General features: G+C 40.8%; 1 protein-coding gene across 1 annotated transcript in view; it reads left to right on the forward strand.

Moving 5' to 3' along the window:
- kcnk9 (potassium two pore domain channel subfamily K member 9) overlaps window positions 1–16,911 on the forward strand; it is a 78,108-nt gene extending 61,197 nt beyond the window's left edge. Inside the window, exon 2 of the mRNA XM_033019651.1 lies at window positions 15,571–16,911. Within this exon, the coding sequence (XP_032875542.1) occupies window positions 15,571–16,412 (842 nt within the window). The 3' untranslated portion in view covers window positions 16,413–16,911. The remainder of the gene's footprint in view (window positions 1–15,570) is intronic.
- Window positions 16,912–17,827: the final 916 nt, after the last annotated feature.

A 17,827-nucleotide genomic window follows, 5' to 3' on the forward strand; every position in this document is an offset into this window, starting at 1 on the left:
CTAAATACCAGATCGCGAAGTGAGGCCATCTATTCTGATTACAATTCCAAATTGAAAATGTTCACTTTATGACAACTCTGTTGATGCTTGCTTATGGGTGATTTAACAACCTGAGGCAAAGGGGCAGTCTCCTTATATAAAACAAGGCTGCTAAATCTAGACAGTCTGCAAAAGTGCTCAACCTGATTTTCACTGAGTGAAAATCTTAATGTTCGGTCCCAATGTCAGCACTAAGAGCAATCACAGGCAGAAACAACACCTTGTTTATCAAGAAGTGATGAATGTCTATTTCCAATTATCCGAACAGCAGCAAATGGTTTAGCTCTTGCATTTTTTGTTAGTGTGTTCAGCCCCATTTGATAATATTAAAACCTGGCAATTTTCCTTTACTGCTATCTATGTATAAAATCATGGGAAGAATAGATCGGATAGATGCACAGAGTTTCCTGCCCAGGGTAGGTGAATCCGAGGACCAGAGGGCATATGTTTAAGGTGACCGGGAAAAGATTTCATAGGAATTTGAGGGTGAGGCAGCATCTATGGAGCGAAGGAATAGGTGACGTTTGGGACGATACCCTTCTTCAGACTGAAGAAGAGTCTTGACCCGAAACGTCACCTATTCCTTCGCTCCATAGATGCTGCTTCACCCGCTGAGTTTCTCCAGCATTTTTGACTATCTTTGATTTTTTTTGGCATCTGCAGTTCTTTCTTAAACATAGGAATTTGAGGGGTAACATTTTCACACAAAGGGTGGTGGGTGTCTGGAAGCGGTTGCCAGAGGAGGTAGTTGAGGCACGAACTATCATAACAATTAAGAAACTGTTTGACAGGTATATGGATATGACAGGTTTGGAGGGATATGGACCAAACGCAAGCAGGTGGGACTAGTGTAGCAGGGACATGTTGGCCAGTGTGGGCAAGTTGGGCCGAATGGCCTGTTTCCTCACTGTATCACTCTATGACTTTAAATTTTAATTTTGTCAGCTTTTACCAGTTCCAACTTTGGCCGTGGGCCAGGGAGAAAGCAGGGAAACAGGGAAGGTTCTAAAATTTGTCAAAAATTTATGTGTTTTTGCACATATCACCTTCCTATTAAAATATGAAACAGTTTGATAAGTTGTCCATCAAAATTTTTTTCCACATTTTATGATTTCTGGCTTCCAAAATGATGGATAACGATCAAAACCAATTAATGCTAATTTTGATTTTCATCAATTTGTCAACTTTTGATATATCAATTAGCTCCTGTATATTGTCACAAATGTGCAGAATCTGGTGGGGGGGGCGGGCGGAGGGAGGCGATGTGAGAAAATAAAATGGGATTAGTGTAGAATTAGTGTAAATGGATGCTTGATAATGGGTACCGACTTGGGGACATGGGGGAGGTGTAGGGCGGTGGGGGGGGGGGGGGGGTAGTGTAAAGGGCCTGTTTCCATGTAATATGACACCATGACTTTATAACTCTCCTCCTCACTGTTGTTTCACAGTTAGCTAGCATCTTATTGTACATCACACAATATACTCTTCATTCTTTATGCATGAGCTGAGATAACTATTATTCAGCTATTCAACTGTGAGGTCCTTCACAATCAATATTTATTTAATTTGGCGCCCAACATATTTCTTATGGTTAGTTGTAGAAACCCTCACATTTTTTTCTATTTCATGCCTCACACAACCATCGTCCATTCTGACAAGTCATCAATGTCAGGGAACACACCCAGTACCCACAACACAAAGGACCTCAACTAATCCTGCACAGGCCTGGATAGAGTGGAAGTGGCAAGAATGTTTCCACTAGTGGGAGAGTAGGACCAGAGGTCATAGCCTCAGAATTAAAGGACTTTCCTTTAGGAAGGAGATGAGGAGGAATTTCTTTAGTCAGAGGGTGGTGAATCAGTTGAATTTGTTGTGACAGTAGGCTGCGGAGGCCAAGTTAATGGATATTTTCAAGGCATAGTTAGATAGATTCTTGATTAGTACAGGTGTCAGGAGTTATGGGAAGAAGGCAGGAAAATGGGGTTAGGAGGGAAGGATGGATTAGCCATGATTGAATGGCGAAGGTGACTTGAAGGGCCGGATGGCCTAATTCTGCTCCTATCACATGAACATATGAATTTATGAATCCACCCCTGCTGATTGAAACTGCTTTTCAACATTAAGAGTGCACAATGTGATCCTGGTTGTGGTCAACTTTTCATAACATAGGAAATGCCTCTCCTCAAAGACATTGATAATAAATTAACCATTGCGTTAGTTTGCTAACCCAGCTTTTGGCGAGTTTGAAGATTGACCTGAAACCCAGAACGAAGTTCTGACCAGGACACAAAGTGCTGAAGTAACTCAGTGGGTCAGGCAGCATATTTGGAGAATGTGGACAGGTGATGTTTCAGGTCGGGACCCTTCTTCAGATTCCCGTCTGAAGAAGGGTCCCAACCCAAAGAGTCACCTATCCATGCTCTCCAGGGATGCTGCCTGATCAGCTGAGTTTCTTCAGCACTTGTGTCCTCTTTTATAAACCAGCATCAGCAGTTCCCTGTTTCTACAAAGCTTTGGCATATTGGGCAGCAGTGATTCCTGCGTCCTATATGTTTGTGAAACTTGGACCAGCACAGTATGTATGAGAGTGTGGTATCACCAATCCTCCCTCTGTAAAATCCTCCATCCACCAGCATAAGTGAACCAACATCAAGGTCCCTCTAGGGACAAATTCCTAGTCATTGAGAGCCCAATTGTATTCTACTGACCATTGGAAATGCCAATTTCTGAAGAAGGGTCTTGGCCCACAACGTCACCTATTCCTTCGCTCCATAGATGCTGCCTCACCCGCTGAGTTTCTCCAGCATTTTTGTCTACCATTGGAAATGCCACGTAAATCTGCAATCCTAACACAGACATAGGGTCACTAGGTCATGTGATAGGAGCAGAATTAGGCCATTTGGCCCTTCAAGTCTGCACCGCCATTCATTCATAGCTGCTCTATCTCTCCCTCCTAACCCCATTCTCCTGCCTGCTCCCCATAACTCCTGACACCTGTACTAATCAAGAATCTGCCTCTCTCTGCCTTAAAAATATCCATTGACATGGCCTCCACAGCCTTCTGTGGCAAATAATTCCACAGATGCACCACCCTCTGACTAAAGAAATTCCTCTTCATCTCCTTCCTCGGGGAACATCCTTTAATTCTGAGGTTATGACCTAGATTCTCCCACTAGTGGAAACATCTTCTCCACAACCACTTTATCCAAGCTTTTGACTATTTGGTAAGTTAAAATGAGACTCCCAAAATGGGTACAATATTCTGAAATACTAACAAATTTTAGATTCTCCCCTACCTCCCAGCTTTCAACCTGACTCACATCTAAATTTCAAACTAGTAAAAAGATGATTGCCTATAAAGTGGAAATAAAGAGGAAGTACCTGTATTTAATCTCAATTAGAAAGAGATTATCAAATTGGCCACAGGACTTTAAATTCCCCTGTCCCACTTAGGAAACCTGAACGGAAACCTCTGGAGACTTTGCGCCCCATCCAATGTTTCCGTGGGGTTCCCGGAGGTTGCAGATGGTTTCCGGTGGTTGCAGGTAGTGGAAGCACGTTGGGAGACTGACAAAAACCTCCAGGAACCTCTGGGAACCGCACGGAAACCTTGGGTGGGGCGCAAAGTCTCCAGAGATTTCCATTCAGGTTTCCTAAGTGGGACAGGGCAAGGATGTTCTCAATGTCACACCAACTCCCCCAGATAACTCCACCTCTTAAACTACCCTCCTGCCCTGCCAAATATCTCTATGGCAGGATACGTGGGCCCTATTATGGTCTCTTCCGTCACCTGAGAAGCAAATCCTCCCTGAAACCAAGGAACTGTCCAAGTGTAAAAATAATAGAATTTCCCAATCAATAAAATGTCTGAAAATCCTATGTTTCAGCTATTTTTGGAGTTTAGTGATTGGTTAGCTGCTTAATTTTGTTCAGAAGGCTGGGATTAGGTTGAGGAAACTATTGACAAGATCGTACTCGAATCAAACATTTGTCACTGTGTATTCTGTTTAAATACTAATTTGATTTCTCTAAATGGTGGGATAGAGAAAAGTGTAGATCATGTATATCGTGGGCGGCATAGTGGCACAGCTGATAGAGCTGCTGCATCACAATGTCAGAGACATGGGTTCGATCTTGACCTGGTGTGCTGTTTGTGTGGAGTTTGCACGTTCCTCCTGCGATGAGGTAGGTTTCCTCCAGTTGCCCCAGTTTCTTTCCATATCCCAAAGACTTGTAGGTTAATTGGCCTCTGTAAAATTGCATTAGTGTGTAGGGAATGAATGCGAAAGTAAGATTACATATATCTAGTGTGAATTGGTTGATTTAGACTTGGTGGGCTGAAGGGTTTGTTTCCATTTTGTATCCCTAAACTAAACTCTCTAAACTAAAATCAGTAGCTCAGGTGTTAAAATATTTCTTACCTGGTATTTAAGATTGGATTGTGGTTGCAATTTGTAAGAAAATATTTTAGAATTATTGTTTTTACTGCATGGCTGGAGAATTATATACCATTATGAAACTGGATATTTTCATCAATAAATCAAGAGTTTGGAGCATTTGAGATAAATATAACACAGTAGGTTTCCATATAAAAACACATATGTTCATTTTATATTTTTCCTTCTGAGACAATAAACATCATCCAGAGATAATACAATATGTTCCCCTCAGGTAGATGCGGAAATTAAATTAGCAACAAACAATGTTATTTTATATTCTCCTGGTGAAAACCACTCCTGGGAATATGGATCTCTAATCCTTGTTTGAATGGTCAGAGTGGAAGATGTTAGTGCTGGATGAAACATTAACCCTAAACCTAATGAAACATTGCATATTCAACATCTCATGCCCCAGATTATGTATTAAAGTAATTCAGAATTTTCGTCTAGTTCTGAGTTAGTTGCAATAGAAAGATATGGCCACAAATGAGAAATGATAAGCTCATGGAAATGACATTTTTTGGCATTTTGCATTCAATAATCCTGCAAACCATTATCAAAACATTTTGTCATGTTATATTTGCTTTCACTCTCAAAGTGTCCTTTAAAACCTATTCTTTCATACGAGTCTCTTGTTCAAAATCTTCCACGGTAATTTTGTTTCATGAGCACCCCTTCCAGCCTCATCTATTACATTCAGTGCTCCCGATGTGGCCTCCTTTACATCAGCGAGATCGAGCACAAACTAGGTGATTGTTTTGGCGATCAGTTGTTCTCTGTCTTTTGCCTGCTGGGCTCATGTTGTTGACCTCCCCGTGGTGAGCCCTGTCAACTGACCTCAGTTAGGCGAACAACAACAAACAGAGACAGCAGCAGAGCCGCAGCTTGGCGCCAACCCGGAGCATGTGCCCTTCTTAGGGCGGGCGCCTACGGATGTTGAACCGGATAGCATCATCCTGCTGCAGTCTTCTGCTGCCTCAAACGCAAGAAGAAGAAGAAGAAGAAGCCTGCTGAATCTTTTTTAGTTTAGTTTAGAGATACAGCGCAGAAACAGACCCTTCGGCCCATCGAGTCCATGCTGACCAGCAATCCCCTCACACTAACACTATCCTACACACACTAGGTTCAATTTACAATTTTACCAAGCCAATTAACCTACAAACCTGTACATCTTTGGAATTCCGGTTGCTATCTCCCAGTTGCTCACCATTTTAATATTCCTTTTCAATCCCATTCTGACCTTATTGCCCTTATTTGCTGGAGTACACATAAATTGTACGAACAGCACCTATATTCCGCTTATGTAGCTAACAAACCAACCGTATGAACACTGAATTCTCAATTTTCAAGTAATAATGCCTAACCCACCATTCTTTTTTCCATACTTACCCCACCCCACTATGCACACATTTTTTCCATCATCTCCCACCTCCCTAGACTGCTTCTCCAGATGCGTACGTCCCATATTTCCCTTTTATCCCCCTTCTTTCCTTCCCCAAGTACCAATCTAGCCACATCCATCCCTCTGGCTTTACATTCCATTACTACTTTTCTTTCCTTATCTGGCAACCTTTATTTGTCTTTTCACCTCCAGCTTTTGTCACTTCATCTATCTTCCAATCATACTTCCCCCCCCCCCCCCTCACTTCACCTATGTATCCACCAATCACTTGCCAGACTTTGCCCCACCCCGCCTCTCTTTTCCAGCTTTCTACCCCCCACTCCATCAGCCTGCAAAAGGCTCCCAATCTAAAATGTCGCCCTTCCATTTCCTCCACAGATGGTGCCTAACCCGCTGAGTTCCTCCAGCAGTTCGTTGTTTTGCAGTCTCTCGTGTCTCTGATTTTGTTTGCTTGCCAGTTCCAATTTGTTAAGCTCTTTGAAGTATTTGTAATATTAAACATATTAGATAACTGCAAGTTCCTTTGCAAAATGACTTCATTTCTGGACATACCCAGACATTTAAACGTTTAGTGAACCAGTTGATTTAATTTTGTTACATAATTAAATTTATATACTTTCAATGCAACCAATATATTTCTCTGTTTCTCTCATTTCCCATTTATAACCTTTTTCCATATTTACGCCTTCTACTGAACCTTGAATGTAGCTCAGATCCTGTCCTAACCATTTTTATTATAATGGAAAGAGCATTTATTTCCACAGCCTGTCATCAGTACCAATGCCTCTCGTCTCTGGTACGATACTAAATCTTAGCTGTATCCTTTCCATATCCTTGGCAGAAATGTGAATGCTATATTTGGTAATCTGTTTCAGTTTAACATTATCTTCTGCTTTTTTTAGAATTGATGCCCACACTTTTTAAAAGCCAAGGATCCATTTTGCATTATTTGAACACATGTTTAAAAATCTGCATGTGTTTTGGAAATCTAGCTTCTATTTACCTGCCTTTTAAAGGTTCTACCTTTTAATGCACACTTATTCTTTTTATATCTCTGTATTGAATTTAATTTAACACATTTATACTTAACTATTAAACAATACATTGAATTTTACTCTCAGAATTTAGTAACTTTCCAGATATAAATGATTTTGCTATGATGGTTATCCCTGATGAACTCAAGTGTTTTTAAGTATCCGTTTTTATTTACATTAATGCCGAGCGCATGTAACTGCATGGTTTTAATTTGCCTCCTTCTCGAATAGCAACATTACATTGCTGATATGCAGTGTGACTTTAATATCCAAGTGTGACTTTAATATCCAATAATATGAGAAAGATTGCCTACCAGAGTGTGTGACAATTCTTTTCTGAGTTCCACTACCATTCTCATATTCGCTTTATCCCACAGACACTTTATCCCACCATCAATAATACCTCAGCATATCTGAGAACCCCCTTTCCAATATCAGATCCTCATTGCTTTCTTCCACCATCCTCATATTCACTTATCCCAGTCATTTTATTGCACTATCATTAACACCCTAGCCTCTCTGAGAACCCCTTTTCCATATCAGATCCTCATCATTCTTTCTTTCACTATTCTCTTATTTTCATGAATGGAATATAATCTCTCATTATACTGCCAATGCTTAGAGAAACATAGAAACATAGACATCGAAAATAGGCGCAGGAGGAGGCTATTTGGCCCTTTGAGTCTGCACCGTCATTCACTGTGATCATGGCTGATCATCCACAATCTGTAACCCGTGCCTGCCTTCTCCCCATATCCCTTGATTCCGCTAGCCCTTAGAGCTCTTTCTATTAAATGTATCCAGTGAATTGGCCTCCACTGCCTTCTGTGGCAGAGAATTCCACAAATTCACAACTCTCTGGGTGAAAACATTTTTCCTCATCTCAGTTTTAAATGGCCTCCCCTTTATTCTTAGACTGTGACACCTGATTCTGGACTCCCCCAACATTGGGGACATTTTTCCTGCATCTACCTTATCCAGTCCTTTTATAATTTTATACATTTCTATAAGATCTCCTCTCATCCTTCTAAATTCCAGTGAATACAAGCTCAGTCTTTCCAATCTTTCCAATCTTTCCTCTTATGATAGTCCCGCCATCCTGGGGATTAACCTCATTAACCTATGATGCACTGCCTCAATATCAAGGATGTACTTTCTTAAATTAGGAGACCAAAACAGCACACAATATTCCAGATCTGGTCTCACCAGGGGCCTGTACAAATGCAGATGGACCTCTTTACTCCTATACCTAAATCCTCTCATTACGAAGGCCAACATGCCATTAGCTTTCTTCACTGCCTGCATGTTTACTTTCAGTGACTGGTGTACAAGGACACCCAGGTCTCATTGCACTTCCCTTTTTCTTTATCTGACACCATTGAGATAATAATCTACCTCCTTGTTCTTGCCACCAAAGTGGATAACCTCGCATTTATTACATTATACTGCATCTGCCATGCATCCCACTCACTCAACCTGTCCAAGTCACTCTGCAACCTCCTAGCATCCTCTTCACAGTTTACACTGCCATCCTGCTTTGTGTCATCTGCAAATTTGCTAGTGTTACTTTTAATCCCATCATCTAAATCATTAATATATATTGTAAATTGTTGCGGCCCCAGCACCGAGCCTTGCAGCATTCCACTCGCCACTGCCTGCCATTCTGACAGGGACCCATTTATTCCTACTCTTTATTTCCTGTCTGCCAACCGATTATCTATCCATGTCAGTCTCCTACCCCCCCAATACCATGTGCTCTAATTTTGCCCACTAATCTCCTGTGTGGGACCTTATCAAAAGGTTTCTGAAAGTCCAGATACACTACATCCACTGGCTCTCCTTCATCCATTTTACTTGTGACATCTTCAAAAAATTCCAGAAGATTAAGGGCCTGTCCCACCAGCATGCGATTGCATGCGTCTAGCGCGACCAAACGTGGTCGCTTTAGGCGTACGGCTGCACGGGGCCGGTCCCACTTCGAACCACGAAGGCGTATGGAGTTGTGCGGGGCTGGTCCCGACATTGCGCGGGGCTCCGAAAACAACTCCATACGCCTCCGTGCTAGACGCATGCAATCGCATGCTGGTGGGACAGGCCCCTTATTTCTAATACTAATACTAATACTGGCCTATCTAAAAGCCTCTTAAACATCACGACTAAATCTGCCGTTTTAAATACTACTCCCTGCCTCCACCACCACCCCTTGATATGCATTCCAGGTCTGTATGAAAAAACATGCCCCACACATCATTAAACTTTCCCCCTCTCATAACACGAGGAGTTGGGTATAGGAGCAAAGAGGTCCTACTGCAGTTGTATAGGGCTCGAGTGAGACCACACCTGGAGTATTGTGTGCAGTTTTGGTCTCCAAACTTGAGGAAGGATATTCTTGCTATTGAGGGAGTGCAGCTTAGGTTCACAAGGTTAATTCCCAGGATGGCGGGACTGTCATATGTTGATAGTTTGGAGTGGCTGGGCTTGTATACCCTGGAATTTAGAAGGATGAGAGGATATCTTGTTGAAACATATAAGATTATTGAAGCTTTGGACACACTAGATGCATGTTCCCAATGTTGGGGGAGTCCAGAACCAGGGGACATAGTTTAAGAATAAGTGGTAAGCCATTTAGAATGGAGATGAGGAAATGTTTTTCACACAGAGAGTTGTGAGTGTGTGGAGGGCAGTGGAGGGCAGTGGAGGCTGGTTCTCTGGATGCTTTCAAGAGAGTTAGATAGAGCTGTTAAGGATAGTGGAGTTAAGGGATATGGAGAGAAGGCAGGAACGGGGCACTAATTGTGGATGATCAGCCATGAATGGCGGTGCAGGCCCGAATGGCAAAATGGCCTCCTCCTGCACCTATTGTTTATTTTCTATTGTCTCTCACCTTATAGCTATGGCCTCTTGTGTTGGCAATTTCCACCCTGGGAAAATGTTTTGACTGTCTACCTTACCTATGCCTCTAATAATTTTATAGATTCCTATCAAGTCTCCCCTCAACCTCTGATGGTTGTTTTTCAGAGAAAACAATAACAGTTTATCCTTGTAGCTGAAACCCTCTAACCCATGCAGCATTCTGGCAAAGCTCCTCTGCACCATTCCATATTAACAAGACATTTCACTCGGTTGTTTCTAGTTAGCTGCTAAGCAAATGTTCACTACTTTACAAACTAAGACAGAGCTTCCTGAAAAAAAATGCCTGCTTAGCATTTGGGTAGATGACTGCTGATGAATCTTGGGTGCAGTGAGATTTATTGGAGAGCAAATAGGAATCAAGGCCATCCTCTGAACATCCCAATTATCCTGCTACTGCCCAGCAACAACCTTGCAGCTGACTCTTGTTATTTGTATTTAACTCATGTAATAACGTATTTGTCGGACAACAGTCTTGTTAGAAAAGCAGAGTAAAACTTCAATCCTCGCAAATCATTCCACATCACGTTTTATGATGTGCAGGATAATCTTATTCATGTATAGTCTTTTCTTTCACTGGATAAACATGCAAACTAGAGCTTTTCACTGTTCCTCAGTGCACATGACAATAATAAACTCAACAAAACTAACCAGTCTTTTAGGTTTGATAATGAACTTTTTAGCTGCACCAAAAAGGCACCAGGCACTGTATGTCTGAAAGTGTAAAGTATAAAGTATATAATTTTCTCTATTTTTTATGCAACTATATGACTTAGTTAATAAACACTGCACCTTCTGTCTAAATTAACGCAGAACTTAAAATGTTGTAATCAACAACTCTAAAATTGACATTAATATAAATATGTAATGATAATTGCCTTTAGATTACCATGGTGGATGCCTCACATAATGGAACTGCATATACTTTTATGCCACCCACCGTCTTTCTTACATTCTCTAAATTATTTTCAAAACTCTGATTGATTACCATTTTAAAATAGTCTGTTGTTTTGGCTTCACTGCTTTGCTTTCTGCACAAATATGTTCGGATCGTACTGAAGACATTTCTTATTTGAGAGTTTCCTGTGCTTTTCTTTTTTGTCAGACAATTCTTACTACTAACTTATCTGAATAGTTTGTCAATTTATCTTATTGAAGTCGACCTTTCTTTTAAGTATCCTTCGGGTTTTTTTTTTTCAATTTACAGTCGACATTTGTTCCACTTAATTTCCTGGAATTTGTGTCCAAAATGTTGAGGTAAAATCATACTAATCTGGAACACAGGTCTGTGCACACTGTGGAAACAATTCCACTTTTTCATCATTTATATTACCAACCTGTTCCCCAGTGTTACTATTATTGGTCTCACAGTTTGACAGTTTAATATTTGTTCAAAGATATAACAGTTTTCATGTGACAATATCTTAAATGTACGTCTTCTGTATAATACAGAGTGTACAGTACAGTCCTTTTATTGAAAACGCCATCAATCAGCAATAAATAAGATTAAAAAAGGGACTTTTTCATGAATAATACAGAAAATAATAAGCCTGAGGGGATAAAATAAAATGATCCAACTGTCTGTTTGAAATTGAAATGGAATAAAAATATTTCTCCTCAAGAGTAGCAGCTTACGAATGGTGGACTCTCAAACTCTGATTGGCTTAATAGATGTAAGGTGGAAAAAGAACCATTGTGAACATCTTTCAGAGAATAAAGAATAGATTGCATGTACTTACAAATCTAAAATATCTAAATGTTTAACACTGGATATTTTCCTTTGAAGCACAATGATGTCAACAACAACTTGCATTTATACAGAGCTATTAATATAGAAAAAATAGTATCCTGAGGCACTTAATTGTTATGTAAGCAAATACAGCAGCCATTTCACACTGAAGAATATCCCACAAATACAAATCAGATGACAAAATAATTAATGGGCCAGAATCTCCTTTATCTGACTCATGCCAAAATTACACTGAGCAATGATGGCAACATATGTCACATTTAAAAAAACTGGTGTTAAACAAACAGCAATCAGTGTTAACAACTGCTGTGCAGTGAAAATCCATATTGCAGGTCCTTTTCATTCTGTAAGTCCTGGTACATGTTACTGTTGTACTGAAAAATCAATGTTGATTGCTGATGCACATTAAGCATTGCATGTTTAAGAAAATGCGATGGTGGAAGATTTTCTCTTCCATATTTTACAAATCCTGATGCCATGAAAGACATATAATGATGTAGAAAACACAGTGCAACGTCAATGTAGTGGAAGATAAAATCATTATATAACATCAGCAATCATGATTTTTGATCCGATAAGACGAACGTGTGTCATTTGTGATCATTTACATCATGCATGTTAATGATCAGAGTTAGATTTTGCATGATGCAAATCATGGAAAGGATCAGATGAGCAAGAAAATGTACAGATAGAATTGGAAAATTCGATCAATAAGCTTTGTGAAATTTGCAGAATAAGCACAATGTAATTTCACAGTCATATCACCGTTCCTCAAAACTTTCCAGGAAATTTCAGGCCAAAATTCCAAGTCAGTGGTTGACAAGATAGTTTTGCAGGATTGGGTGCAGATGTAATGAAATAAAAACGCATCAAATCTGTAAACGTGTTTTGCCTTCATTCAATCAATTGTCAATGCAATGATTTTTCTGCAGTCCTCTCGTTGCCTTAAAGACACTTTTATTTCAGTCAGAGGACTAGCACAGAATGATCTGCCAATACTTGTCCAGCACCTGATAATCGTAATAATACAATTGTTGGAATTTGTACAACATTTCTTCAAGGGTTATAGGGAAAAGGTAGGAGAATGGGGTTAAGAGGGAAAGATAGTTCAGTCATAATTGAATGGCGGAGTAGAATTGATGGGCTGAATGGCCTTATCTTCTCCTATCACATGAATCTATGAACTTATACTGGAAGATCCAATTGTAATTTGTATACTGAAAGAAATCCACTTTCTTCTCCTTTGTTTATAATTCCACATCATCGGACAATGCAAGGAAATAAATTGCACACTAATAGGTTAGGGATGCTATATTCTTCTTCTACTCACGTATGGCGTGCACGTCGGTTTGTGCACGTCGGGTTGATTGCATTAGTCGAAAAGGGGTGGACCACGTTAAGGTTGCAATCTCCCTTCCCGGATGCTATATTTAATGTTTTAGAAGCCAAACTGTTTATTGAATTGTGTCTATGACTGACTAAATGATCAATTTAGTCAGTCATTGTCTGACTAAATCAAACAATGACTGAGCACTGGGGACTAGCCTTGTCTTGTATTTATGTCGTGCTTAAAAATTTTGTCAGTCTGAATCAGTATCTGTTGGGATCAAAGGGTACATAATTAGCAGATGAATAATTCTGTGATGTGAAACCTCTAAAAATATGGGTCCAAGTGCATTCCAATAATGGATATCACCTTTAGCAGCGCTGCCCATGTGTTAAATGAGTTTAGTTGATTTTGCTCAACACTCTAGTGTCTAATCCCCAAATCATCTTGAGTCCTGAGTATAATAATTCACAATTGTTCCTTTTTAAAAACGTGTCATTTGAGAATTGAGAGACCTTGGGTTCATTCTGCAGGGGTTTAATTGCCAAGCTTGCTTGAATTTATAGTCTAGCGTTCATTATCGATGTTGGCTGATGTCACCATTCAAATGATCTCAACTCCTTGTTAATCAGTTTTTAGTTGCTATTTCATACTTTGGTAAAAAACACGTCTGATAAATTTTCACGCCCGGCTCTCTATGTAATGGCTACGTGCACATTCTAAGCATTTCAACAAGTGGGTGTCAGAGGTTATGAGTAGTGAAAGCACTATTTCTGAAACAGAAATGTTTCCAAAAGTAAGTGGGCGGCACAATGGCACAGCGGTAGAGTTTCTGCCTTACAGCGCCAAAGACCCAGATTCAATCCTGACTATGGGTGCTGTCTGTATGGAGTTTGTATGTTCTCCCTATGACCGCATAGGTTTTCTTCGGGTGCTCCCACACTCCAAAGACGTGGAACTTTTTGAGTTAATTGGTTTTGGTAAATAAATGGTAAATTGTCCCTTGTGTGTGTGGGATAGTGCTAGTGTACGCGGATTTGATGTGCTGAAGAGCCTGTTTCAGCGCTGTATCTTTAAAGTCAAAAGTGGAAAATATCCACTTATGATCCAGTTGTTTAAGAAATAACTGCAGATGCTGGAAAACTGCAGATGCTGAAAAAATCGAAGGTGGACAAAAATGCTGGAGAAACTCAGCGGGTTAGGTAGCATCTATGGAGCGAAGGAATAGGTGATGATTTGGGTCGAGACCCTTCTTCAGACTGATGTGGAGGTGGGGGTGGGCGGGAAGAAGAAAGGAAGAGGCGGAGACAGTCGGCTGTGGGAGAGCTGGGAAGGGGAGGGGAAGGATGCAGAAAGCAAGGACTACCTGAAATTGGAGAAGCCAATGTTCATACTGCTGGGGTGTAAACTGCCCAAGCAAAATATCAGGTGCTGTTCCTCCAATTTGCATTGAGACTCACTCTGCCATGGAGGAGGCCCAGGACAGAAAGGTCGGATTCGGAATGGGAGGGGGAGTTGAAGTGCTGGGAAGATGTAGCCGGTGGTGAGATAATCTTCCGACATTTTCGCCACCACCAACGGGATCCCAAAACTCCCATCTCCTCCCTTTTCTGCTTTCAGCAGAGACCGCTCCCTCTGTAACTCCCTGGTCAATTTTTCCCTTCCCACCCAAACCACCCCCTCCCCTGGGACTTTCCCTTGCAACTGCAGGAAATACTACAATTGTCGCTTTACCTCCCCCCTTGACTCCATCCAAGGACCCAAGCAGTCTTTCCAGGTGACGCAGAGGTTTACGTGCACCTCCTCCAACCTCATCTATTGCATCCGCTGCTCTAGGTGTCAGCTGCTCTACATCGGTGAGACCAAGCGTAGGCTTGGCATTCCGCTTCGCCCAACACCTCCCCACGGTTCGCACTAACCAACCTGATCTCCTGGCGACCCAGCACTTCAACTCCCCCTCCCATTCCGAATCTGCCCTTTCTGGCCTGGGCCTCCTCCATGGCCAGAGTGAGTCCCACCACAAATTGGAGGAGCAGCACCTCATATTTTGCTTGGGTAGTTTACACCCCAGTGGTATGAACATTGACTTCTACAAATTTCAGGTAGTCCTTGCTTTCTCCCTCCTTCCCCTCCCCTTCCCAGCTCGCACACAGCCTACTGTCTCCACCTCTTCCTTTCTTCTTCCCCCTCCCCCCCCCACCTCCACCTCCACATCAGTCTGGAGAAGGGTCTTGACCCGAAACGTCACCTATTTCTACGCTCCATAGATGCTGCCTCACCCACTGGGTATCTCCAGTATTTTTTATCTACCTTAATAATATAATAATAATAATAATATATCTTTTATTGTCATTGCACGTCAGTACAACGAGATTTAGTGTGCAGCTCCACTGATGCCTTCACTTATGAACAAGGGTAATTTCTGCTTTCAGGGTTAAGTACACAAGTGTCTGAAAGATTCAAAAGTTCATAAGTTCTAGGAGCAGAATTAGCCAATTCAGCCCATCGAGTCTACTCCGCCATTCAATCATGTCTGATCTATCTTTCCCTCTCAATCCCATTTTCCTGCCTTCTCCCCATACCCTCCGACACCTATACTAATCAAGAATCTGTCAATCTCCAATGTTGGGTGCAATGTGATTAATGCTATATATGTTTTTGATTCATAGGGTATGGCCATGCAGCTCCAGACACAGATGCAGGTAAAGCTTTTTGCATGTTTTATGCTGTGCTGGGAATACCACTGACCCTAGTCATGTTCCAGAGTCTGGGAGAACGGATGAACACATTTGTCAAGTACCTTTTGAAACGGATAAAGAAATGCATTGGCATGAAAAGCACTGATGTGTCCATGGAGAACATGGTGACTGTGGGTTTCTTCTCTTGCATGGGGACCCTGTGCATTGGAGCAGCTGCCTTTGCGCACTACGAAGACTGGAACTTCTTCCATGCATACTATTACTGCTTCATTACATTGACTACAATAGGGTTCGGGGACTATGTGGCTCTGCAGAAAGACAAGGCACTGCAAAAAAGGCCGCTCTATGTGGCCTTCAGCTTTATGTACATTTTAGTCGGTTTAACGGTTATTGGAGCCTTCCTCAACTTGGTGGTTCTCAGGTTTTTGACCATGAACAGTGAAGACGAGCGGCGGGATGCTGAAGAGCGAGCGTCTTTGGCAGGCAATAGGAACAGCATGATTATCCACATCCAGGAGGACGCCCAACAGGGCCGACAGCGATACAAAGCCGAAGTGACAGACCTGCAGTCTGTTTGCTCCTGCATGTGCTACAGGTCTCACGAGTATACCAATCAGGTGGTCTCGCACCAGAATTCCTTCAGCTCGCAGTTAAACCCTCAGTACTTTCACTCGGTATCTTACAAGATAGAAGAGATTTCACCGAGTACATTGAAAAACAGTCTGTTCCCCTCCCCTGTGAGCTCTGTGTCGCCGGGTTTACACAGCTTCAACGAAAACCACAGGCTCATGAGAAGGAGGAAGTCCATTTGAGACTCTTTTTATTTTGATTTGTCATTGAGCGCGCTGGAGAAGAAGCAGCAAAAAAAATAGAAGCCTTTCTCTGAGACTCAAAAACCAAGCATGAAGCATGGTTAGTAACAGCTCCAAAGCAGCGACAATATGCCTTACAGGAGGCAGCTGGAGTTTTAGGAACAAGCAACACATTGCGCATCCATCAAAACTACTTGCAAATGGACGTGTTTGATTGGTGTTAATCTACTTTAAAGGAACATTAAATTGTTAGAATGAGGGAGTGTTCTGGATGAAAGTGGGAAATGTGAGGAAACAATGCATCAGGTACTAATTTTGTAAAACAGTTTAAATGCCGCATTTCAGAATTAATCGACAGAACAGAATAACCTAAATTGTGTTGCTGAAAAAAAGCATGCGCGTTAACACATGAAGCTGTCAGTATACCGGATGTGCCATTGTATTTTGAAAAGCTGGCTCTTTAATAATGGATTGTAAAGTGCGGAAAGATCATTTTAGCATGCCAGTTGAAATGCATGTGCTTTGTAAAACTGATATGCATTGTAACAAACCTGAAAAGACAACTTAACTAGCAATGAAATTAATAATGCAATTAATATTTATTAATTTAGGATGAGTATTTATGCTTTTGCAGCAATTCTGGCCATTTGCTATTTCTTGCTTTATGTGGAGGGAATAGGGATGGATGGCTAGATTTGCATTTAGATCTTTAGTTCAGTTAAGACCTGCATGACCTGGAATTAGTTTTTGAATGCCTGGATTGAGACTGTAAGAATAGAAAAAGAAGAACAACAACAACAAAAAGATTCCTCCCCAGAAAGTCTAACAGTTTTAATGATTTATCTGTTATTCCCAAAGCTGATTTATTTTTTGCTGTACTATGATAGGAAGCTGTAACAAAATGTTTACAACTCAAGCTAGATCTCAGACTCATGTATAAAATGTAATTATTGGGATTGCTTCTTTTTTGTAATGAATGCACTATTATGTATATATTTTACATTGTCTTTACGATTACTGCAATGTTGTAAAATAATGCACTTTTCTAATTTTTACATTAAAATATGGCACGTTTCAAAATGTACATTGTTGCTTTTATAACAAATGTACATGGTTAAGGAAAATCCTGTAAATTTGCACCACAGGAATTAACTTCAGTGGTAGTATTTTGTACAAGAACAGCCAACTATAGAGTTTTATCAATATATAATATATATTCAAAATTTGAATGAAAATGTACAGAGAAAATCTAACTGCTGAATTTAAGTATAAAGAGATGTTATAAATGGCAAATATTTTGCATGCAATAAAAGGTACATTTTTGACAAGTATTGTGTGCAAAATGGCATTCACAAATATTCTTCTTTCAATCTCACAATTCATTGAAAAGTTGTCAACTTCATTATAACTGGATA

This window comes from Amblyraja radiata, chromosome 4 (genome assembly GCF_010909765.2).
Source record: "Amblyraja radiata isolate CabotCenter1 chromosome 4, sAmbRad1.1.pri, whole genome shotgun sequence".
NCBI lineage: Eukaryota > Metazoa > Chordata > Chondrichthyes > Rajiformes > Rajidae > Amblyraja > Amblyraja radiata.